The sequence below is a fragment of the Typopeltis vanoorti genome, chromosome 17 (genome assembly GCF_054136105.1).
Source record: "Typopeltis vanoorti isolate ZY-2024b chromosome 17, IOZ_Tvanoo_1.0, whole genome shotgun sequence".
Classification (NCBI taxonomy): domain Eukaryota; kingdom Metazoa; phylum Arthropoda; class Arachnida; order Uropygi; family Thelyphonidae; genus Typopeltis; species Typopeltis vanoorti.
The window spans coordinates 7,908,605-7,933,881 of NC_143565.1; the positions used below are offsets into that span (position 1 = coordinate 7,908,605).

Below are 25,277 nucleotides of genomic sequence, written 5' to 3' on the forward strand. Positions count from 1 at the left end.
AGTAAAAAGAACAGACTAGGAAGATTATTTAGTTGGCATTATCTTGTTTACTGAAGGTGAGGTGGGAAGTGGCTTGAATTGGTTTCAACTATTCATGATTTCTAGAGCAGGGCCTCCAGATATCTAACCAAAAGTGATAAGAGAACTGGGTTTATTATTATTATTAACATTTGACCTCCATGGAGTCAGAGATGTATCATGAAAGGTACACACTATTGCACACAATGCTCATCCAACTGATTCAAAGTGACTACATTCACAATACACTCAGGTAATGCATTTCACTCTCTAACCACTCTCCATGCAAAGAACCTTCTCCTCATTCCTCTGTTCATACCTCCTTATACAGTTTCCAGGGATAGCCTCTTGTTCTACCCCACCTCTCCCATTCTATGAAAAATCTCTTCCATGTCAACCTGATAACAGTCCTGACTAACTTATATGTCTCAATCATATCTCCCCTTTTCCTCCTATTCACGAGGCTCTGCAACTTACATTCCCTCAATCTGTCTTCGTACTCCACATTCCAAAGACCACTGACTATCTTTGTGAATGTTCTCTGCACAAGAATCCATATGAGGCCTGATGAAGACCTTATACAATGGCATCATAACCTCTTTATTTTGCATGTCAGGGTCCTCTCCATCATTACCATTATCCGATGTGATATCTTCATAATTTGTGCAATATGGCCCCTGAATTTCAGGTCACCATCACTCCAAGATTTCTCATATCCTCTAATTCCTTTAAAGTTCCCTACCAAGTGTATACTTTGCATCCCATTGTTGCTTACCAAATCTCAAAACCTTATACTTTGCAACATTGAACTGAAAGTTCCACTTCTCTCCCCATTCATGTCATCTATTCAAGTCCTCCTGTAAGACCTCAACGACTGCTTGAATCTGCATTGTTCCTCCCGATTTTGCATCATCTGCAAACAGCTGCATATCACTAGTTAAACCCATCCCAATATCATTAATACGATCCTAGTTAAACCCATCCCAATATCATTAATATGATCCTAGTTAAACCCATCCCAATATCATTAATATGATCCTAGTTAAACCCATCCCAATATGATCTTCCTCTTTCGGGATTCTGAACCACCATATACAACTTTTAGATACTTCCAGGGATGACCTCTTGTCATGACTCCTTCCTGCTGTTCAACCAAGCGAAAGAACTCCCCAGTGTCAACCCTGTAACCACTTCTCAACACTTTAAAAGTCTCAATCATATCACCCCCTCCTTCTTCTATCTACCAAACTCTACAGTCCACACTCCCTCAGCTGATCCTCATAACTAACATTGTACAGCAATCCTCTGCGTTACCTTCACTACCTTTGCAATATGTCCTCTAAATTTCAGGTTTCTATCAATCATCAAACCCAGATCTCTTGTCTCTCCTACTTCCTCCAGTTTAACTCCTCCCATAGAGTATGCAGCATCTCATCGATGTGTCTCAAACCTCAAGACCTTAAATTTTGCTACATTAAACTGAGACCCCATTCATTTGTCCATCTATCTAGCTTATTCAAATCCTCTTGCAGGGCTACCACATCTGCACTATTACTAATAACCCTTCCCAGCTTTGCATCATCCGCAAACAACCGAATATCCCCTTGCAATCCACGGACAATGTCATTGATATAAAGGTTAAACAATATAAGTCCCAGTACTGAGCCCTGTGGAACCCCACTTGTAACTGCCTCTTTGATATTGCTCCATGTACACAACTTTCTGATACCTATCAGACAGCCAATCCTGAATCCAGTTGACCAATCTGACATTCAGACCCATGTGCTGCAACTTGAATATCAGCTTATCATGTGGCACCCTGCAAATGCCTTTGCTAAGTCTAGGAAAATGGCACTATATGCCTTTCCCTCATCTAATGCTCTTGTAACTTTATTATAAAAGGCTAACATATTGCTAAAACAAGAGTGCTCCTTCACAAATTCATGTTGACTTTCAGAGATAACAATACCTTCATCTGCCCAATGGTGTATACGGTCCCTCACTACTTTCTCCAAGATCTTACTAACTACTTGTGACATACAAACTGGCCTGTAATTAGACACTTCTAGTCTGCTACCATCCTTATGCAATGGCACTATCTTACCTTCCTTCCATTCCATGGGCACCTTTCCCACAGCCAGACTTTCATTGAAAAGCCAGGTCAAAGGCACTAAGTTCCCTAGCACATTCTCTCAAAACTCGTGGTGAAATACCATCCAGTCTCACTACTTTACTGAGATCCAGAGTACTCAGTATTTGGAACACACACTCTCCTCCTGCACCTCTAAACCTCGAACCTGCCCTATCCGTCTAGTATTCAAATTGACTCCTCCAGGATGAAATACTCCAATAAAGTGTTCATTGAACAATTCCACTATGTCCTCTGCATCAGTCACTCCATTCCCATTTTTATCCCACAATGCCATTCTTCCACAGCCATTTCAGGTTTTAAAGTAATATGCAGGTTTAAATTTAAGAGGTGAATGTTTCCGACATGGACAGTTACATGTAGCATGTTCTCGAGTTAGTAGTCCTGAGAAATAATTATTTAGTTGCTAATTACTTATTTTGTTTCAGCACTCTGTTGTAAAAGATTGATACTCTTATCATTAGAGATGTAACTACTTTTATTATGACATTTTTATAATATGAGTGATTTCCTTAGCAGTGTTTGATCTTACCAAGTTTCTAATTTTTTTTTCTTCTGTGTTTAGTGTTATCACTATATGGATACCCAGTATCTCTTTCGTGTGGACCTGCAGACAAGCCTAGAGAAAGTCAGAAATGCACTACAGGTTCAAAACCACTTTATTGAAGCATATAATGAATGTCGAGAAAAAATTCTTGCTTATTCTAAATTGGTAAAATTCTACACTTGGGAATTCCCAGACAGTCGAGTGTTTGACCACTTTATGAGATTTCTTGAGAGATTAAAAACTGTCGAGGTGTGTTTTATCTGTTTTATTCTTATTCCTGTTACTATTAATTTTAGTTGAAAACTCAATGTGTAGGTTCACGCTAACTATTATTCACACATGCCTATCATTCCTGAAGTGTGAATGATAGGCATTTTGAATAATAGTTAGGCAAATTCCTATTAGGCAAATAATGATAGTTGCTATTGTGAGTGTGCTATCATACTGATGTACATTCATCATCACAGCTACTACCAACTCAATTTGTCTGTTTCACTACTCTCCTTGCAGTAAATCTAGTCCTCATATTCTTCATAACAGCATTTAATTTCCAGAGACAAGACCTCTCCCTCTCTCTCTCTCTCTCTCTCCTCCTATAATGTAGGAAAAATTACTTCTGCATCAGAAGAGAGGTCTGGAATATGTGGGTGCTTGCAGTGTATTTGAGGACAGAAGAAAGCTGTATGCAAGAGATGGACTGCATTTGAACATGGAAAGGCATTGAAGGGAGAGATTGTTGTTCTTGGGACAAGTAAAAGTATTAGGACAGGGAAACTAGAGATACCAGGGTACATGGTAGCCTCTTGTGGGGATAATCACTTGGGAGATGGAAGAATGTACGTTGCTGAGTTAAGTGTAATCTAGAGGGAATAATACTAGGTATAGAAATGATCACACTGCATTGATGTTTCTTTATAGAAATGCCAGGTGTGTTGGGAATAAAGGAAGTTTATTCTAAGATCTCTAAGATTTACTCTGATATCATTGAAATCAGTGAAACATGGTTGACTGAAGATGATGTCCTGACAGGAATAGAAGTAAAATGGTACAGCATATTTTGGCAGAATAGGAAGGGCAAATAGGATCATGGAGTGTTACTTGTACTAAGTGATGAGTTGAGTCCTCTCATAGTGGAGTAATTGGAAGAAAATGGTACCAATAACTTTGAAAATATATATAGTGTGAGAGGTGGAGGTGGGCAATACAAGATATTTAGTGGAATGTTGCTATAGGCCAGGGAACACAAAGGATAATGAGTAAGAAATGTTTAGGCTGATCAGTTCGATCAGTTTGATGAGTGCAAAGTGAGTGATCATTATAAGGATTGAGAGGTTTAGATTTGGTGCTTGCATCAGAGGAGCTCATTATAACTGAGATGTCAATCTTGCAACTATTAGTGAGAGTGACCATACAGTCTTGACTTTGAGGCTGTATAGACATGCAGTAGTTTCAAGAAGAAAGGAAGTTATGTGGAATTATAAGGTAAGCAACTATAATAATCTTAGAAATTAGCAAAGAAAAGAATTTCTTTGGATTTTCCTTGAACTGTAGATAAGCTCTCCTCATATTCCATTTTTGCCTTCCTTACCATATTAGTCACTTTCCTGGCCTGAATCTTATACTCCTCATGCAATTCCATATCTCTCTCTCTCTTTACACATTTTCAATGTTTTCATGTTTGAATTCATTAATCATTCACTTTAAAAATGTGTAAAGAGAGATAGAGAGATGGAAGGCAGTTGCATGAGGAATATAAGACTCAGGCCAGGAAAGTGACTAGTATGGTAAGGAAGGCAAAAATGGAATATGAGGAGAGATTATCTACAGTCCAAGGAAAATCCAAAGAAATTCTTTTGTTATGTGGCCAGTAGGAGAAGAAGTATTGTAGTCGAATTACCCTATTAGATGGAAAAGGGGGTAAAGTGACCAGTGTAGATGATATAGTGGAGCTGTTTAATGATCAGTTCAGTGGGGCATTTCATCCTGAAAAAGCAGGTTTTATTCCTGGAGGAATGGGAAGAATTGATGGCTTAGAAGTATATTATTATTATTATTATTTGACACCTCCAGGGAGTCCAAGGACTCATCGAGGGAGGGCACGTGCTCTACAACTTTGTCTCCACTGCTCAATCCACCAACACCATCTACTTCCGACCACCACCACTAGTATTTCCACAGACACAAACATCCATGCCCAAGGCAGGATTCGAACCCGCAACCTTTTGGCTGGAGAGCAGATATGCTAACCACTCAGCCAGCCAGGCTGGCAAAGGAGGAGAGTGTGTTTCAAATACTAATAAATACATCAATAAGGCAGTGGGACTAGATGGGATTTCACTGCATGTGTTAAGAGAATGTGAACTAAGTGCTCCATTGACCTGGCTGCTCAATGAAAGCCCAGTGAGTAGAAGGAGGGTAAGATAGTGCCATTGCACAAGGGTGGTGGTAGAATGCAGGCATCATACTATACACCAGTTTGTATTTCTTCTTGTATTTCAATTTCTCCAAAACTTTAACAAGTTTTGGAGAAATTGGTAAGAGATAATATACAAAATTGGGGGGGGGGGAGGCAGAGGAGGATAATATTATCTATGAAAGTCAGCATGGATTTGTTAAAGGATACTCTTGTTTTGGTAATTTGCTTGCAACTTTTATAATAAAGTGACAAGAGCAGTTGACAAAGGAAGGCATATTTTTGCATCATGCAAAGGCATTTGTTAGGGTGCCACATGATCAGTTGATATTTAAGCTGTAACACATGGTATTAGATATCAGATTAGCGAAATGGATAGGAAATTTGCAATACATAATCCTCTGATATCTGATAGATATCAGAGGGTTATGTATTGGCGAGCTGCATCAAGGTAGGTCATCAGAAGTGGAGTTCCACATAGCTCAGTAACTGGACCTTTGCTTTTTAACTTTTATGTCAATGATATTGTCACTGGATTGCAGGGAGATATTCAGTCATTTGCAGATGATCTGAAGTTAGGGTGTATTTTTCAGTTTAATGCAATTAAATGTAAAGTCTTTAAATTTGGGATCCACAGATTGGAGGCCGCGTACTTTTATTGGTGGATCTCTAATAGAACAAGTGGATGAGGCAAAAAATCTTGAGGTGATTGTAAATAAAAATTTGAAGTTTTGGGCCATATTGCAAAGGTCATGAAGGCAACCCAGAGAACTGCTCAGGGGTGTGCCGGCCATATGTGCAATATGTCTGACGGACACAGGCGCCAGGTTAGTAAAGGCACCAAAGAAGAGGAAATAATTAAAAAAAAACGTTTTTTTAAAGTGATTTTTTTATTGGAGGGAGGGGGATATTTGTATATATGTTACATTAGTTTTTTTATAATCCCTGAAGATGTCTGTAACTGAGTCGAAATATATTATTATTATTATTATTATTATTATTATTATTTCGGGCAACTCCAATGAGTCGACAGACTCATCGAGGGAGGCCCTAACATCATGTCAAGAACAACTATTCGACATTCACACAGTATCTATCATACCTTGCCTTAAACTCATATACAGTCATGGCACCCACAACCGACTCTGGCAGCTTATTTCACTCATTTACCACTCTCCAAGTAAAAAACCTAGTGCTAACACCCTTGTTAACCACATTCTTGCCCAGGTTCCATGTATGGCCCTAGTTCTCCCACCACCAGTCCTATTCTCAAAAATATCTTCTGGATTGATCTTATAGAAACCCTTCAGTAATTTGAATGTCTCAATCATATCACCCCTTTTCCGCCTATCAACCAATTTTTGCAACCCACAAATCTTCAATCTGTTCTCATAAGGTTCATTCCACAGACCTGCCACCATCTTGGTCACTCGTCTCTGGATCCTCTCCACTTCCTCACCATCAAAAAGAAACTCTGGAGCCCATATCTGGGCACAGTAGTCCAGATGGGGTCTTATCAGGGCTCGATATGGAGGAACAATAACTTGTTTGTCTCTGCTTGTTAAAGTATTTCTCAGTAACCAAGTGATTTGATGAGCTGATATAGGAAGTATTAAATTCTGTTTTAATCCTTTCTGAGTGCTGTATACAATCCATTAAGCCTCCAACATGATATGTTACATAACATTCACTTTTGAAGTTGCTTGTGCTCATATTTTATCATACTTGTGCTTTTTTTTCATCGTATTTTATTGTTTTGTAATGTGAAGGAGTTAGTGGAAGTGTGCTATTTCTCTCCTCATTGCCACATCATCATTCACAATACCTTCAATCACTCCTTTAATACTCTCATTTGTATTTCATTCACTATTACTCACTCCTTCACTCTGAATTTCACACCTTCATTATTAGAATTTATCACTTCATTTTCCCACTTTCACGCAGCTCACATTTCTGTTGCTCACTCATGAAACATTTCCAATGTACCCTTTCTCTCCCCCCTTCTCATTTTTATACCACTGTTGGTAATGCATACATTGTTATTATTGTTATGTGACCGAAAGAAATCCCTCATGTCAAACTTTTGACTTCTTATTTGTAACTTTGCCAAGTAAAAACACTATTACATTATTATTATTATTAAGGGACACCTCCAAGGAGTCTAAAGACTCATCAAGGGAGGGCACCTACTCTACAACTCTTCATCTCCACCAACTACAGCGATCTGTAACTACCATCATCACCTACACCTACTGCATACAATATAAAGTTAAAATACCATATAAAAATTCCTTTCATCATGACGAGAATCGAATATAGACCTTTTCAATCAAAGGGTGCAACATACTTTTTACTTCACCTTCACCATACCTCTAATAAATGCATCCCCAATGTTACTCACAAATCATTGTTATTATTATTATTACAGGCCACTCCAAGGAGTCCTTAGACTCATCTACGGAGGCCCTGAATATCATGTCAAGAACTATCCAGCATTTGTGCAGTATCCATCATACTTTGCTTTGAACTCATTCACAGTCATGGCAACCTATTCCGCTCATTCACCACTCTGCAAGCAATAAACCTAGTTCTAACACCCTGTTCTAGCATCACCTTTTTCATTTAGTTTTTTACTACACCCTTCCATTCATATCCATCAGTCTTCTAATTTCATTCTGCATGTTCTTTAACCACACCTGCCTGAACCTGACAATGTCTGCTCAGGTGGGTGTGGAGATACTCACAAGCCTCCAGCTGTCAGACTGTGTTGCTGAGTGGATCCCATTGGGGGGACGGGTATGTGTGTTAAGGCTTCAGATGAAAAACCATGATTTGGCTGTGGTGCCAGAATACTCTGCCTTCCTAGAGGAAGTGGATGCTGCTTTTGACAGGGTGGCAGACATGGAATCAGTCCTGCTAATGGGTGACTTCAATGCACATGTTGGAACAGATGACTAGACATGGAGGGATGTGGTCAGGAGGAACGGTGCCCCTGACTTTAAAGTGAATGGGTTGAAATTATTGGACTTCTGCTGTACTAACAGCTTGTCCATAATGAATACCTTCATCCAGCACCGAGAAGTCCATAAGTATACCGGTACAGGGATACACTAGAACAAAGGTCTCTGATTGACTTCTTTATAGTCTCAGCAGACCTATTTTCCTCAGTGTTGGACATTCATGTGAGAAGAGGGGCAGAACTGTCAACTGACCACCACATTGTTGTGTGCACTCTACGGCTTCAGAAACCAGATGCTACCATCAATGCTGGTAGGCCTAAGCAGCTATACCGCATGAAATGGGAGACATTGGAAAATAAGGCTGTGAGGAAGAATTTTGCAGATGACATTTCCTCCAGGTTCAAAGAGATTCCCAAGCATACTGCAGATGTTGAGGAGGAGTGGAAGCTGTTCAGAACAGCTGTCACTGCCTCTGCACTCTCATGCTGTGGCAAAAAGTGGTTCGGCATGGCAACGGGCAGTGAGAAAAGGACACCTTAGTGGAACCAAGAAGTCCAAAAACTGTCCGGGCAAAAAAAAGAATCCTACCTAACATGGCTTACGGTCAGGTCACCTGAGATGCATTTGCAGTATGCTGAGGCATGAAAAGCTGCTGCTGAGGCAGTAAAGACAGCAAAGCAGAAGGCTTGGGAATCCTTTGGAGAAAGATTAGACTCATCCTATGCAAATGCAAACAAAGTATTCTGGCAGACCATCTGCCACCTTCGAGGGAGGAAATCGTGCACAGCAAGGGCAATTAAGGCCACTGATGGTGCACTTTTAACAACCGAGAAGGATATCCTCCACAGATGGAGGGAATACTTTGAGAGCCTTCTTAATTCGGGTGGCCCAGCAGTTGTGGACATCCAAGAGGTGCAGATCGGGGCATTGACTAGTCTCACAGCATAAGAGGTCCATTTAGCAATAAAATCGCTAAAATCGGGCAAGGCTGCTGGCGATGATGAAATTCGGCCCAAAATGCTAAAAGCCTTAAATCGAGACGGCATTCACTGGCTGACTTGAGTGTGTCAGGCTGCTTGAATATCTTTGCGAGCACCAAAGCAATGGCAGACAGGCATAATAATACCAGTCTTCAAGAAGGGAGACCAGAAGGATTGCAGTAACTATCGTGGCATCTCTCTGCTCAGCCTGCCTGGGAAAATGTATGCTAGGTGCTTGGAAAGCCGGTGCAGGAGCATAGTTGAGTCAAAGTTCCAGGAAGAACAATGTGGCTTTCGTCCTGGTAGAAGCACAACTGACCAAATCTTCACTTTTAGGCAAGTCTTTGAGAAATCTTGGGAATATGCCAGGAATGTCTACACATGTTTTGTGGACTTGGAGAAGGCATATGACCGAGTTCCTCGGGATAAGCTTTGGCAAGTAGTACAGGAGTATGGAGTGGATGGCCAACTATTAGTTGCCATCAAGTCCCTGTATGAATGCCCAGAGTTTTGTGTCAGCGTAAGCAGCACAAACTCTGAACCTTTCACAGTCTCCATTGGTCTCCGCCAAGGGTGTATGTCACCCCTCCTTTTCATAATATTTATGGACTGGATTGATAGGCACAGCCGAGGCAGTGAGTGTGTCAGAATTGGAAGATGTAGCATTGGACGTCTGCTTTTTGCAGATGACCTAGTTCTGCTTAGCTCTTCTACAGATGACCTCCAGCAGACCCTGGATAGGTTTGTAGCTGTTTGTGCAGACGCCGGAATGAAGATCAGTGTGGCCAAAACTGAAACATTTGTGGTCTCAAGACAACCATCCCAGTGCACTCTACATGTATGTGGATATGGACCCAAGGTATTTAAACTTCTCCACCTGCCAATGAGGCAGGTGGAGAAGTTTAAATACCTTGGGTCCATATTCACAAATGATGGAAAATGGGACGTAGAGCTAGAATTAGCTTAGCAAGCTCAATATTGCAGGAGCTTGGCCATCCGGTAGTATTGAAGCGGGAGTTAAGCCAGAAGGCAAAGCTGGCTGTCTTCAATACAGTCTATGTCCCCATCCTCACCTATGGTCATGAGAGTTGGGTAATGACCGAAAGAATGCGGACATGAATCCAAGTGGCTGAAATGAGTTTCCTTCGAGGAGTTGCGGGGCTGACAATACTCGAAAGAGTCAGAAGCTCTGCAATTCGGGAAACCCTCAATACTCAACCGCTGCTTCTCCATGTTGAGAGATCACAGTTACATTGGTACAGGCACCTGGTCAGAATGCCACAAGAGAGGCTCCCTCAGCAGGCCCTCTTTGCCAAGCCAGAGGTTGGGAGGCCACGTCGAAGGCCAAGGACTCACTGGATAGATTTTATTCAAAACCTTGGGTGGACACGTTTAGGAATCCCACCAGAACACCTGAGCTTGGTGGCAGAGGATCATAACCATTGAAAGTTCCTCTTGCAGCTGTTGCCCCCACAACCCAGTTAGGAAAGGTGGGCCTTGAAGATGTATGTATGTTCTTTATTGCTTTCCTTACCTTCACCAATATAGCTGTTAAATCTTTCATCTTCTTGTAGTTATTCACTCTCAACTTATCATGGCATTTGCCACACTCACTTTCTCACTGTCAGTTTTACTCCTTTCATTGTGTCAGTCTTGCTCATTTTTACATTCTCAGTCTTCTGCTATCTATTGCTCATATTCTTACACTCCAAGCTGCTTTTCACTCTTGAATAGCATAAGTTTATTTTATTTTATTATTTTTTAAAAAAATATTTGTCTGAAGATTAACACAATGAAATATGAACTGAAATATTTATTATTCCAGAATATATTTAAGACAGCAGAAGAATATATTCCACTAGATAAAATTGAAATAATAGGAGTAGGAAACAGGTGCTTAAGAATTGAATTGAAAGCAATCAATGGAGAGTTTCATGAAGTATACAGCATCTTTTCAACAAGGAGTTATGACGTTCTTGATCTCAGAGATGAGGTATGTTACATTTATAACAATGAAGTTGAACTTTTTGTTATTATTATTATTATTATTCTAACACGAGCATCACCATGGAGTCTGAAGATCATTCACATAATGCCTGTCATACTTCTTAAATTAATTAACTGACAAAGCATTCACGGCTGCTTATTGCAAACTATTGTACTTATTGACCATTCTCTAATCAAAACATCTATTCCTGCTGCTCTTGCTAACTACACTTTCACACCACTTCCAAAAATGATAATCTACTTTTCTTCCCTCCTGTCATCTATCAAAAAATTTCTTCATTATTTGCTGATAAATATCCCTTTAGTAACTTATATTTCTGTCATATGATCTCTTTTATCTCCATGAACTAAAATTTATAATCACAAACTTTCAGCTTATTTTCAGAGAGAACACAGAGTATGATTGCTCTGTGAAGAGCTCAACACCACCCCAACCAGAGGTAAGTGACTGTCATTTTGTTCACTTTTTTCTGGTTCCTCTCCACCATTTCCTCATCCCCAAGAAACACAAGTGACTAATTCTGTACTGTAACACACATGGTCATATCAAACCTTAAAGGAGGAATATAACTTCTTTATTCCATCCAAGAGAGCCTTTGAACTGTTTTGTCCATTTGCATATGTCCTCTAACTCCAGCTCCCCCCCCCCCTCACCCCCATCCCTGACTCATTTTCTTGCAATATGGTTTCTTCTTTCTTATATATACAGGGTGTTCGGGATAAATTTGACAGTTTCGTAAGGAAAAAGAAAATCTTCTTTGTATCTATTAAATTTAATGAATTGACAAAAAAACATTACAGGCAGAGTTAATTACAATACTATCAACAAGATTTACTCAAAATAACCACCATTAGCATCGATCACAGCTTCAATTCTGCTTCGGAACCTCGAACAAGCTGATGCTACAGTCTCCCTGGGAAGGGCCGCAAAAACTGTTTTAATTTTATCCATTAACTGGGCTTTTGTATTACTGGAAGTGCGATTGGTGTCTTTTTCAACTGCGCTCCATACAAAATAATCCATGGGGTTAAGGTCTGGGGAGTTTGGAGGCCAAACATTTGGACTGGTGAAGTCGTAGAAATTTTCAGACAACCATTTTTGACTTTTCCCAGAGGTGTGGCAAGGGGCCGAATCCTGCTGCCATACATACGGCCTACCATTGACTACCCTTGTTATCCAGGGCTTGACTACAGTTAGCAACTCCACGAACAAATCCCGAATTCCAATGCCAGGGTTCTTCAACACCTGTTCCTGCAGATTTGCGAGGAATTCTGCTGTACGAACGCAATCAGATCGTCTGCTAGGGATCTTTCTTCTTGCTACATCCTCGTAGTCACCATTGCAAGTCTCTAGTTCATGCCTGGTTGTTTTTACTGTATTCAGGGAGCATTGGGCAGCAGTCGTAATATCCTTATTTTGATGGCGGGCACGAATCATCATGATACAAGTTATTCTCTTCCATGATTCAGGTGGGTTCCAGCTATCCATCCTTTCTGACATCTTGTATATGAATGAAGAAGGGTCCAAACTTTTAAATGAAGAGAAGTGTGTGTTAATACATGTAACTTACGGAAAAATATAATTAATTATAAATATGTCAAATTTATCCCGAACACCCTGTAGCTTATAGGCTTTTCATTCCAAAGCACAGACCTTTACACTTGAGTATACTGAACTGGTATATCCATTATCCTTTGCCCAACTATAAAAGGAAATTCACAAGGCAGTATCTGCAGGATCTGTTTATCATCTTTATTATCCATTGAGCTTCCCAGTTTATTATTATTATTATTATTATTATTATTATTATTATTATTATTATTATTAAACAAGACCTCATGGAGTCAAAGACTCATCTAGGAGGTCCTTTTATCTTACACACACATCTCATCATACCGTGTCTTAAACACATTCAAACTACTTGCAGACACCACGCTCTCAGGCAAGGCATTCCAATCACTCACAACTCTGCACGAAAAAAACCTGCCTCTCACTCCCTTACTCACACCCTCCTTATACAGTTTCCAGGGATGACCTCTGGTTCTCCCCTGATCTCCCACTATTCTCTGTAGAACTTCTCCACCATTGATCCTATAACAACCCCTTTCCAACTTGTAGGTCTCTATCATATCTCCCCTCTTCCTTCTCTCCACGAGACTCTGCAAATTACATCTTTTCAATCTTTTCTCATACTCAACATTCCAGAGGTCAGAAACTATCTTAGTCAGTCGCCTTTGGACCCTTTCCAACATCTCTTCATCCTTCTGAAAACCTGGTGACCAAATCTGGGCACAATAGTCCAAGTGTGGCCTAATCAAAGCCTTATACATTGGAACAAGTATCTCCCTACTTCTACATGTCAGTGTCCTCCGCATCATTCCCAGAAGTCTTTGTGTTGTCTTCACAATTTTGGCGATGTGTCCCCTAAATTTTAGATCCTTATCCACTATCACCCCCAGATCTCTTATTTCCTCTACTTCCAACAATATATTCTCACCAAGCATAAATTCTGCATCCCATCTTTGTTTTCCAAATTTTAAAACTTTACATTTTGCAACATTGAACTCACATCCCCATTTGCTTGCCCAATCACTCAATTTATTCAAGTCTTCTTGCAAGGCCACAACATCTTCACTACTCTTTATGGTTCGTCCCAACTTTGCATCATCTGCAAACAACTGAATATCTCCATCCAAATCTTCACCAATATCATTAATATATAAGTTAAATAGTAATGGCCCTAAAACAGACCCCTGAGGCACTCCACTAGTGACTTTCCTTTTCCTGGATATTGCACCCCCATACACAACTTGTTGATAAAACTTGTTTAGCATACCATAAGATGTATTTGAAACAAGAGCTCTGAATTTGTTGCATTGATTGAGTCAGTACCCAGCTTAGCACAGCATAATGAGTATTTGAAACAAGAGAGCTGAGTTTGTTGCATTGATTGAGTCAGTATGCCAAAGATAATTGAAATAAGTGAAATGTCGATGTCTGATGAGGATGTGATGTTTGGAATAGAAATGGAAGGATATATAATTTTCAAGAAGGATAGAAATGTGAAAAGAGGAGGTGAAGTGCTGTTAATGACTGCACAGGAATTATGCATCTGATAGGATGCTGTTATATGACAGGGAATGTAGAGAATACTGATTGTAAAATGTTTAAGCAAATTGGTTGGGCATGAAAAAATATGATCCTGATGACAGACTTTAATTACAGGAATTATAGAATGGAAGGAAGGGATACTGTATGGGAAAGAGGAGAGTGAGTTTGTTGAGTTTCTGAGAGATTATTATTATTATTATTTTTAATTACGTGACGCCTCCAGCAAGTCCAAAGACTCATTGAGGGAGGGCAGCTACTCTACAACTCTTCATCTCTGCCACTCAATCCACCAACCATGCGGCTGAAGCAACTGGAGACTTTAATGTTTTGGACTTGGTTATAACTTCACTGATCATCATGTACTTGTTTTGAAAGTGGCGAAACAAGAGGTATAAAATGGGTGATTATAGGAAGCTTTGTAGTGAGTTAGTTAGCATCAGTATATTGAGTAGATGAGCTGACCAGAAAAGATATTGAAAGTGCATGGAAATTCACAAGGCAGTATCTGACACAAACAATATATAACTGCATACCAAGAGTTAAGCAAGTAAATAAAGTAGGAGTGAAATGGATGAACAGTGAAATCAAGCAAGCTGTGCTGCAAAAGAAAATGATGTGGAGGAGGTATAAAACAGTTGGTAGTGATAGGATCCATGAAGAGTATAAAGTGCAGGCTAGAAAGGTGATGAGCATGGTAAAGAAAGAAAAGGTGAAGTATGAGAGGAGATTTGCTGGTCAAGCCAAGGTTAACTCAAGGGAATTTTTCCACTATATTGCAAACGAGAGAAGGAATGATTATGGAAGATTGACACTGGTGGGTAGTTATGGCAGCAAAATAACAGTTGCAAAGGTTATAGTGGAATTATTGAATGAGCAGTTTATCAGTTGATCATGCTGGTGTAAATGATGTGGTGTAATATATATAGAAGGGAGGCAAGTATTAGAAGAATTGTAAGTGAAAGAATCAGAGGTGTATCAGGTATTGATTGGGTTAGATGTTAATAAGGCTGTGAGAATGGATGACATATCACCATGTGCTATTAAGGAATGTGCACCACAGTTGGTTATACCCTTGACCTGGTTATTTAATGAAAGTCTTGCAGTGGGTAGGTTTCATAAAGAGTGGAAAGAAAGCAAAATAGTACCTCTGAACAAAGCATGGTTCTAAGACAGATCTCCAACTATAGGCCAGTCTGTATAACTGCAGTTGTGGTTAAGTTGTTGGAAAGATTGGTTAGGAATAGAATACAGGATTGGTTTGATGGACAAAGCATTCTTTATGATGGTCAGAATGGATTTGTAAAGGATAGGGCCTGTTTTAGCAATTTACTTGCATTTTATGATAAGGTAACAAGTGTGTTAGATAAGGGAGAATAACATACAGTGATATTCTTGGATTTTGCAAACGTGTTTGATAGATTATTAAGTTGGTGTACAAACTTCAGAGGATAGTAATAAATAATAAATTGGTTAGGTGTATCGGAGATTGGCTCTCTGAATGATATCAGCATGTTGTGTGATGGAGCAGTGTCTTAGAAACGGAGGTTAATCAGTGGTGTGCCCCAGGGGTCTATGCTTGGGCTCCTGCTGTTTAACTTGTTTGTAAATGATATATCATGTTGACTTATTGAGGATCTTCAGTTGTTTGCTGATGATGCAAAGTTGTGGAGAATTATAAGTAGCTTTACTGATGTTAAATCCTTTCACGAAGAATTGAATAGACTTTTGACTCGGATAAAGGAGTGGGATGTAGTTTTAATATTAAAAGTGAAAGGTGTTGCATATTGGAGTGAAAAAATATAAGGTTGTGTACAAGTGGTGGCTCGTCCATAAGGGCTGCAACCCCTCCAGTATAAAATGATAGTTCCTGTTTTCTTATCACCATTCTTAAATGTTTATATATTTATCTAAAAACTGTTATTTTCTTATTTGTAATGCAATACTGCTCAATAGTATTTTATATAATTCATTTTGTAGCAATAGTGGCATTTTGCAATCATAAATGTGCTGTGCGGGCTAGGGCTAGTATCAATACTGGCTAGTATACTCAATGCTGGAGCTGCATTCAATACAGACTGTACCAAACTGCTACCTAGTGGGGATAACGTAGTGGGAGTAACGTGTAATTTATGGGCAGTTTGGGCTGGTAGCATTGCAGCCCCACCATTACAAATTCTTATGAGCCACCACTGCTATGTACTATATTGACGGTGCCATACTGGAGGAAGTGAAGGAGATTCGAGATTTGGAAATTATGACTGACAGGTGACTGAAGTTTAGAAGGCATATTGCAAGAGTTGCAATGGCTGCACATTGTAGTGCTGCTATGATAAGAAGTACTCTAACATGTAGGGATATGGAAGTGGTTGTGCTATTGTATAAAGGACTGGTCAGACCATACTTAGACTATTTTACTCAAATTTGGTCATCTGATTTTCAGTGTGATGTGGAAACATTGGCGAGGGTCCAGAGATGAGTGAGTAAGACAATATCAGGTCTTTGGAATGCTAGCTATGGAGAGAGATTTAAGAAATATGGATTGCAGAGTTTGGTGTATAGGAAAAGAGATGATATGATAGAGACATTTAAGTTAGTGAGAGGATTTTATCAGATTAATCCAGATGGGATTATAAAAAGAGTAGGGTTGTGTCGGAAATAGCTGGCCCACTATCCATAGGCCATTTGTTTCCGACCTAACATAGAGAGAATAAAAACTTAAGGAAAGGACATGCTTATACTTCCAAGAACAGGGCTGAGGGAGTACTGTACATATTATAATTCCAAGGTATATCAACTCGACTAAAATTATTATTGTAAAATAAGGAAAACTGTGTTTCAGAACCAAAATTATTGTTGTACAATATGCTAAGGAGATCTGTGTTTTAGAACCAGGTTAAACAGTTCAGAGTTAAGTTAACCAATCGGCTATAGCTAAGGGTATGACGTAGACAACGAAAGAGGGTGCCTGCAAGGAAGATATAAAGAGCGGCGTGCAGTCAAACACTCTCTTGTTTTCTGTTCCTGCGTTCCCGCCCAAGCCTAGATAGCTGAGGAAGCTTGTTGCCGGTGCCCAGCAACAATCTCCCGGTTGCTGTTATAACCGAGTCGAACAAAAGCTACCTATGGAATGAAGTCAGAATTTCAATAAGGAGTCATTGGTAAACCACGGCAATGTAAAGTTAGCGAAGGGCAACCTTCGAAGAAAGAATAAGTAAGTCGCAGTAGCCATAGAAGCAAGTAGCTAGTGGATACGGAAGTCTTGCCATATCTGAAATGAGAGCATGGGGGGAGTCACGGAAACCCCATTAGTAAAGACAAGATGGTAAAGTACAACCTTTTTATCTATCTTATATAATATAAGATAGATAAAATAGGTAAAACTATAACAGGTTACTCACATTTGCTAATACACTGAGTGTACCTGACGATGAGAAACACCATCTGAACTGGGCCGTGTTCCAACATTTCAGAGTTGGCTTAAGACAAGAACTAAGGGAGGCAGCATTTGCAAAGGAGATATCTAACCTAAAAGAATGCTATGATGCCATTATAGAAAGGGAACAGCTGCTTGGGGACATCTGTCCCGCAGCCACTGTAAGCCACATAAATGTTGTGAAGGATAGTAAAGAAAATAATAGGAGCCCAAGTGAAACAAGGGAGGGAAGAGAAAAAGAAAAGGAGAAATGTCAGGAAGTGCAGGAAAATGCTGAAGGAAACAAAATTGAATCAGTCTGTAATGTCGCTATTGATGCCTGTAACTTTAGTGAAATTCGCTCCTTGGTCAGACAGGAGGTAGAAAAGTTACAACAGCTGCTCATAGAATGACTTGACTCAGTAATCAGTCAGTTAACGCTAAGTCCTCCCAATGGTCAGAATACTCAAATGTTTCAAGAAGAAAAATTACCAATCTCATTCATCGAGAAGTAGAAAAATTGCAACAGCCAGTGCTCGATAGAATAGAGTCCCTGCTGGAAAGGTTAACGGAAATGTCTGCCAAAAGTGGATCGAACTCTCCTTTGTCTTCGGACCGAGAGGCTAGACGAGGTTACCACTGAGAGATTCCTAGGTGCTACAGGTGTAACAAATTAGAGCACATTGCCCGTGACTGCTTTATTGCACCAGGAATCTCAAGAGCCAGGTATCAACCTGAAACTACATCATACGTTTGTGCAAAACCAACCAATAAAAAGGAAGGGAGAAAATTCCCTGGGATGACCATAAAAACAAGGATATGCAGAAGGGATATCAATACACTCATAGACACCGGCTCTTAGGTTTCTATAATTTCTGAGAACTGTCTCAGGGAACTGGGGACCTGGGTGAATAGAAGAACTAAGAGATTGAGGTAATCCATCAGACTCTTAGGGATATCCCCCTCCAAGACTCATGCCCAAAAGCATGTGCGATTAAGAGTAGAATTGATAGGATTAGATTTATATGCCTGGCATAACTTCCTAGTTCTACCCAAGAGCTCGCTCTCTCGCATGGGGCTGATTTTAGGAGAGGACTTCTTAAAGAAGCACAGATTCTCATGTGACTATCCCAAAGAGACCATTCAGTTCCGAGGAAGAAGGGATAATAGAATAGAGAATCAGAAATTCAAAGATCAAGGAAAGGAGGACAAACCCTTGCTGAGCGAACCTCAATGCAGAAAGGAAGCAGAACTGATGAGAGGAAGGGAAGACCCCATAACTGACACTTAGTCTAAAATTGAAATCATTGCAGTCGAGAAAACAGATGATAATTTGGTCACAGGTGAAGTGCAAAGCAAGGAGATAGTAGAAGATGATTTGGCTGAAAGTAAGAGCACACATCTGAGTGAGCAGCATGTGTGGATCAAAACCACCCACATATATCATGTTACTGCCGAAGGTCAATGTGCATTGGAAAGATCGCATCACCGAGGAAAACTGAGGATGAAAATTTTCTTGAGGAGAAATTCTTGTTATAGAGAGGAAGGGGGGGAATGAAATGTAAGAAACAGGAAATTTTTTCAGTAAGTCCATTAAAGAAAAATTTTAATTAAAGGGGGGGGGCCTTTGTTGTGTCGGAATAGCTGACCCACTACCGTGGGCCATTTGTTTCCGACCCAACATAGAGAGAATAAAAACTTAAGGAAAGGACATGCTTATACTTCCAAGAACAGGGCTGAGGGAATACTGTACATATTATAATTCAAAGGTATATCAACTCGACTAAAATTATTATTGTAAAATAAGCTAAGGATATCTGTGTTTTAGAACTAAAATTATTGTTGTAAAATAAGCCAAGGAAAACTGTGTTTCAGAACCAAAATTATTGTTGTACAATATGCTAAGGAGATCTATGTTTTAGAACCAGTTAAACAGTTCAGAGTTAAGGTAACCAATCGGCTATAGCTAAGGGTATGATGTTGACAACAAGAGAGGGTGCCCGCAAGGAAGATATAAGGAGTGATGCATGGTTAAAACGCTCTCTTGTTTTCTGTTCCTGCATTCCCGTCCAAGCCTGGATAGCTGAGGAAGCTTGTCGCCGGTGCCCAGCAACAATCTCCCGATAGCTGTTATAACCAAGTCGAACAAAGCTACCTGTGGAATTAAGTCAGAATTTCAATAAGGAGCCATTGGTGAACCACGGCAATGTAAAGTTAGCGAAGGGCAACCTTCGAAGAAAGAATAAGTAAGTCACAGTAGCCATAGAAGCAAGTGGCTAGTGAATACGGAAGTCTTGCCATATCCGAAATGAGAGCGTGGGGGAAGTCACGGAAACCCCATTAGTAAAGACAAGATGGTAAAGTACAACCTTTTTATCTATCTTATATAATTGTAAACGTAAAGAAGAAAAGGGGGCAAGAATTTGAAGACCTCCATACATTTACTTGCTCATAGTGCCTTAGTGACTGTGTTGGACTAATTGTCTGTGTCAAGAAGACTCATGCTAATCCAAGTTTGTGCCGAAAAGGGAACATAACTCATGAACAGTTTGTTAGGAAGAAGCTAATAGCTGTAGTGTTAAATATTAGCCTGACTTACACTTAAAGTGTGGGGCATAGAAACTTTGCAGAATTGAACTTTGTTTTCCATGTTAGAGTATAAATTAGTGTGAGTTCGATATGCCATGTGTAAACCTTATATTCAATTGTACATAGGAAATGAGTATTGAATAATCCTGTAAATATAAACCGAGTCTGAGCTTAATTGTAATGCAGAGATATATACGTGGGCTGTTCAATAAGTAATAAGACTAATTTTACTGTGGTGAAACCACTCATCACAATATTAATTTCTGTGGAATAAAGAAATGTTTCTGTCTGTATTAACAAAAGAGGTTGATAGATGGCACACTCTGGCTGATGTGCCAGAGTGTCACGTGACTAAACGCAAGTGCTCATCGGCACGCCTATGAGGCACGATCAGTCTTCGAAATGGAAGCGTCCTTGGAACAGTGTTATGCGATTAAATTTTGTGTGTGTTTGCAAAAATCAGCATCGAACACTTTTAATATGATACGTGAAGCTTTGTACGATGAAGCAATGTCGAGGGCAAATGTTTTTCGCTGGCATAAAACTTTTAAGGAAGGAAGGCAAAATGTGGAAGATCTTAAACATGAGGGAAGACCTTCAGCGTCCATCACAGAGACAATGATCAACACAGCAGCGATTATCATTAAGCATGTCAGAAGGAAGCGTCCATTGCTGAAGAATGGCTTCTTATTGCACCACGATAATGCAAGGCCACATATTGCTGGTTGTGTAGTGGACGTTTTGCAGAACAACACAGATATCTTACCCTCCCTCCATACAGTCCTGATCTCGCACCGTGTGATTTCTGGCTGTTTCCTTAGCTCAAGAAACCACTAAGAGGCCACCATTTCGAAAGCAACAAAGCATGTGTAAAAGCTGCGGAGACGGTTTTGAAAGAAACTCTCAAAAAATGGACTCTCACATGTGTTTAAGAAGTGGACGCAATGTTGGGACAAATGCATAGAGTCTCACGGTAATTACTTTGAAAAAAGACCATGTAAATGATGACGATTAAAGGTAATCTGTTTTCTGTATAAATATAGTCTTATTACTTATTGAACAGCCTACCTAGTTGAAATATTTAAGCTTAGAGAATGAAATTTTGGACCACTTAATCTAAAAGGGGGGAGAAGTTCAGACTCTCAATTTTGAACAAGCAGTAACTTGGCATTGAAGTTATTATTTAAAGTATATTTAGAATGACTATTCAAATGTGTATCTATTCTAGTGTTATAATAAATGTATTCTTTTAAACCAAAGCTTATGAATTCTGTTGTTCTGAGACTGACCTACCACTTATAAAAACTTTCAGACCTGTCTGAGTGAGGGGGAACATTTCATGCAAGATAGAAGGGGGAACCACGACTGCTCACCACATGATCCCTATGTTAATTAATGTTATCAAGATAATCAATTAAGTATCAGAAATTAGTTACCGGCTGGCGCAGTCGTTTCTCAAATAAATTTGTCGGAAATGTAATCTCTGATACGCAGGAATACAGAATAAAAAAATAATAAGAAAGAGAGAGAGAGATAAAGTAGTGAAATGAGAGAAATAACTAGACGTAACAAAGGCACAGTCAAAAGACATAACAGTAGAGAGTAGAAGGTGAGAGGGAAAAAACCAGTGGCCATTCTTGGAAGTTATGTTAGAGCATGGTGAAGAGGGTGTGATGAGTAGATTGTTTACATGGAGAATTGTCAGTGAATGGAACACATTACCAGAATGAGTTGTTAATGGAAGGAGTGTTAAGGATTTTAAGATTTGTTATGGTAAATGTGCTGTCATTTGAATGAACCTCCCATGATGAGTCAGCCAACTTTATGGAGGGTGCAATAATAATAATAATAATAATCAGAAAAAGAACTGGATATTCCTCCTCAAATTATTCCCAGTATCTTTTATCTACAAATCATATACCATCTGTCCAAGTACAGTTCCCTAAGGCTCAACTCTGATCACTTGCATCTTCCATGATTTTATTTCATATATACTATGCTTTCATGTCTCTTCATCAGCTGCCCTCTTATCCAAGTTATCAGCTTCACATACATTCCCATTTGCTCCAGTTTTCATAATAGTGTTCTATATGGTATCCTCTCAATTGTCATATGCTAATTTAATGGTATTGCAGCATAGCAATGTCTCTTATCCATTTCAAATATCACTTTATCATAATGAATAAATTACAAAGGAAAAACTTAGCCTTTATAAAACTGTACCACTTCTCATAGAATATAATATCCTTATTCCTCCAATTTTGAATTCTATCTTTAACCAACTTTTTCCAATACCTTAGTTATACCTTCTGAGATATATATTGATCAGTTTGTAATTTGCTACCTTTCTCTTGGAATTCCGCTTCAAATAACAGACCTATCTTGGGCTCCTTCCACTCCTTTGGGACCCTGCCAGTGCTGAGACTTTAGCAATCTAGTTAGAGCACTGCCATTTCTCTTGCATATTCACATAATTCATAGGCTGATATCATACCCCATTTTAAAGCTATAATCATATTGAGATTTCCTAATATCCCAAACAGTTCAGTTCAGCTACTTGTCTCCTCCCTGTGGGGCACCTGTTCATGGTGGAGGGGACTTCCAAGTGATGGTACTGGCTTTTTTCATTCTTCCTCTTTTTCTTTACTTTTCTTCCTGGATTCTCTGCTCTACTTTTCCTGAGTATTTTTACTATCCTTTTTTCCAGACCACCATCATCAGATTCAACACCCTGCCACCACATTTATCCAGAAAAGGGGATCTTGGTAGTCTTGCACTACTTTGGCCTCTGCTTCGGCAAGATGGGTGTTGGTCTTGGATAGCCTGGCCAGGATCAATTAATCTAGTGGGCTTGCCTGCAAAGGTCACCAGAGTTGCAGTGAGTCTCTCACTCCATGGTCCAGGGTCAGGATCCAAGAATTGCTGTAATGCCGTATAGCATCTGTGGTAGCCGTAGCATTCCACTCCCGAATTCAGTCATTGTTTGCCAGTCAGTGGGAATCCATGTGTGGCTCTGTGGTGTGCAGGGAGTTCTGGTGGCAAACCAAAAATCCCTTGAACATGAATTCTTCATCCTCAAACATTTCAGGGGCTCTAACAAAGTACCAACCAAGTACTGATACTGTAGATGCAATGTTTGGTAATAGAAGAGTGAAAGAAAAGATATATGATACTAGTATAAATGTACCAGTGTTTTTGATCATTCATGCAACAGGTGAAAAGCCAATAGAAGCATTTAGGACCGGCAGGATCTCCCAAAACTGTTAAAAAATTACATTCTGGTGATATCCTTGGAGAAACATCATGTCAGCAACATTCCTAGAAACTACTGGGAGCAACATTGATGGATGGAATAACAATCACAGTAACACCTCATAAAACACTCAACTCTTGAAGAGGAGTGATATCCGAATGGGATCTCTTTGATGTTCCTGATGAGGAGATATGTTCAGAGAGTGACATTTGTGAGGTGCATCCTGATACATAGGGATGGTCACCCGGTTCCAACCAGGAACATCATTCTTATTTTTAATACACTTAAGCTTCCAGCATCTGTAAAAGCAGAATATCTCAACTTCTTGTTAGAGTGTACATTTCTGATCCACTAAGATGCTTTAAATGTCAGAAATATTAGCATGCCCAAACTGCCTGTTGTAGCCTCTATCACCTTTTGTAGAACCACTATAGGCAATTTGTTTATTATTTGCTATAATGGTTATCATTTGTTATATTTGTTATGATGCTCTTGACTACCGTGATGTGGTAGTTAAAAGCATGATATCAAATCTTGCTCTACGTTATGTCCAGCTAAATGTCTCATCTGTCAGGGAGATCATCCAGCTTACTCTTGTAGAAAGTATTTTTAACTTGGGTATAGTTATGTTAAAGATACCAAGCAATTTTAAACTTGACATTTTGTCTGTTTGCTTACTTGGAAAAAATGGAGTAAAACCAGGTTTAAAATTGCTTGGTATCTTTAACACAGCTTACTCTTGTGCATATCAGAAGTGGTTGAAAAAGAAATATAAAATTTAAAACCAAACAAAATATATCAGGATGCAAATAGGAAATTAACCATTGCTACACTTGTTTTGAGATCCACTTATGCTGAGAGAGTGACAACTGAGAAAATATCAACAGCATCTGAAACATGTATGTCTATTCCACCATCTGATAATTTCACCACACCTGAACTTTATGATCGCAAGTGCTTTTCTGTTATGTCTCATCAATTGCATGACAATTGCAGTCTTACTCCAGAGACAACTCCAAAAAGGGTTGCATTCAATGAGAACCCACTTGTCAAAAAAATTATGGCAAAGATATCTGGTGGGTTTAAAGATAAACCACTAGACACTCCCACAGAAAAAATGGATATTTCAGTATCCACTGAAAGTAAATTAAATTGCTAACTGACCCTGACACATCAGATGTATTGAATATTTTACCAGAGGAAGAGATGAAGACTCACCATCCATACTTCTCAAAAACAATTGATAAATATAAACCTGACAAGGGTAAGCTCTTAGCCTCCCAAAAACCAGACATGTCTGTAAAGCCAAAACAATAGGAAATTTTTTACAGTGGAACTGTCATGGGTTTTGCCAGAATATCGATGATGTCAAGATTTTGCTCCAGAAACACAAACCTTTCTGTTTCCGTCTACAGGAAACACACTTAAAACCCAATGAGGACCCTACCTTAAAATCACTGTTGTATGCAATGACAGAACTGGAGGTGGGTATGCTCATGGTGGAGTAGCTACCCTAGTAGGCATTCATACTCCTTTCCATCATGCCCAGCTCAATACTGGTCTGGAAGCAGTAACAATTCACCTATCTGTGGGATTTCTTGTTAGAGTATGTTCAATTTATTTACCACTGAGTGCTGAGTTAAATGCAATTGATCTTGATAACCTTATCTTGCAACTGCCTGAACCCATGCTTCTTATGAGTGGCTCTTTTCATTCTTCCTCTTTTTCTTTACTTTCCTTCTTCCCCTACACAAATGCCCGTATGGAAAATGGACCAGGTTGAGTGGAACACTTTTTCCCATCTTGCAAATTTTAATACTGATACACTCAGTCAAAC

At 39.4% G+C, this 25,277-nt stretch overlaps 1 protein-coding gene across 1 annotated transcript in view; it reads left to right on the forward strand.

The window, feature by feature from the left end:
* Window positions 1-25,277, forward strand: part of LOC150097118 (dynein beta chain, ciliary-like) — a 225,437-nt gene that overhangs the window by 109,516 nt on the left and 90,644 nt on the right. Inside the window, exons 7-8 of the mRNA XM_090407588.1 lie at window positions 2,733-2,879; window positions 10,893-11,060. Of these exons, the coding sequence (XP_090263714.1) occupies window positions 2,733-2,879; window positions 10,893-11,060 (315 nt within the window). The remainder of the gene's footprint in view (window positions 1-2,732; window positions 2,880-10,892; window positions 11,061-25,277) is intronic.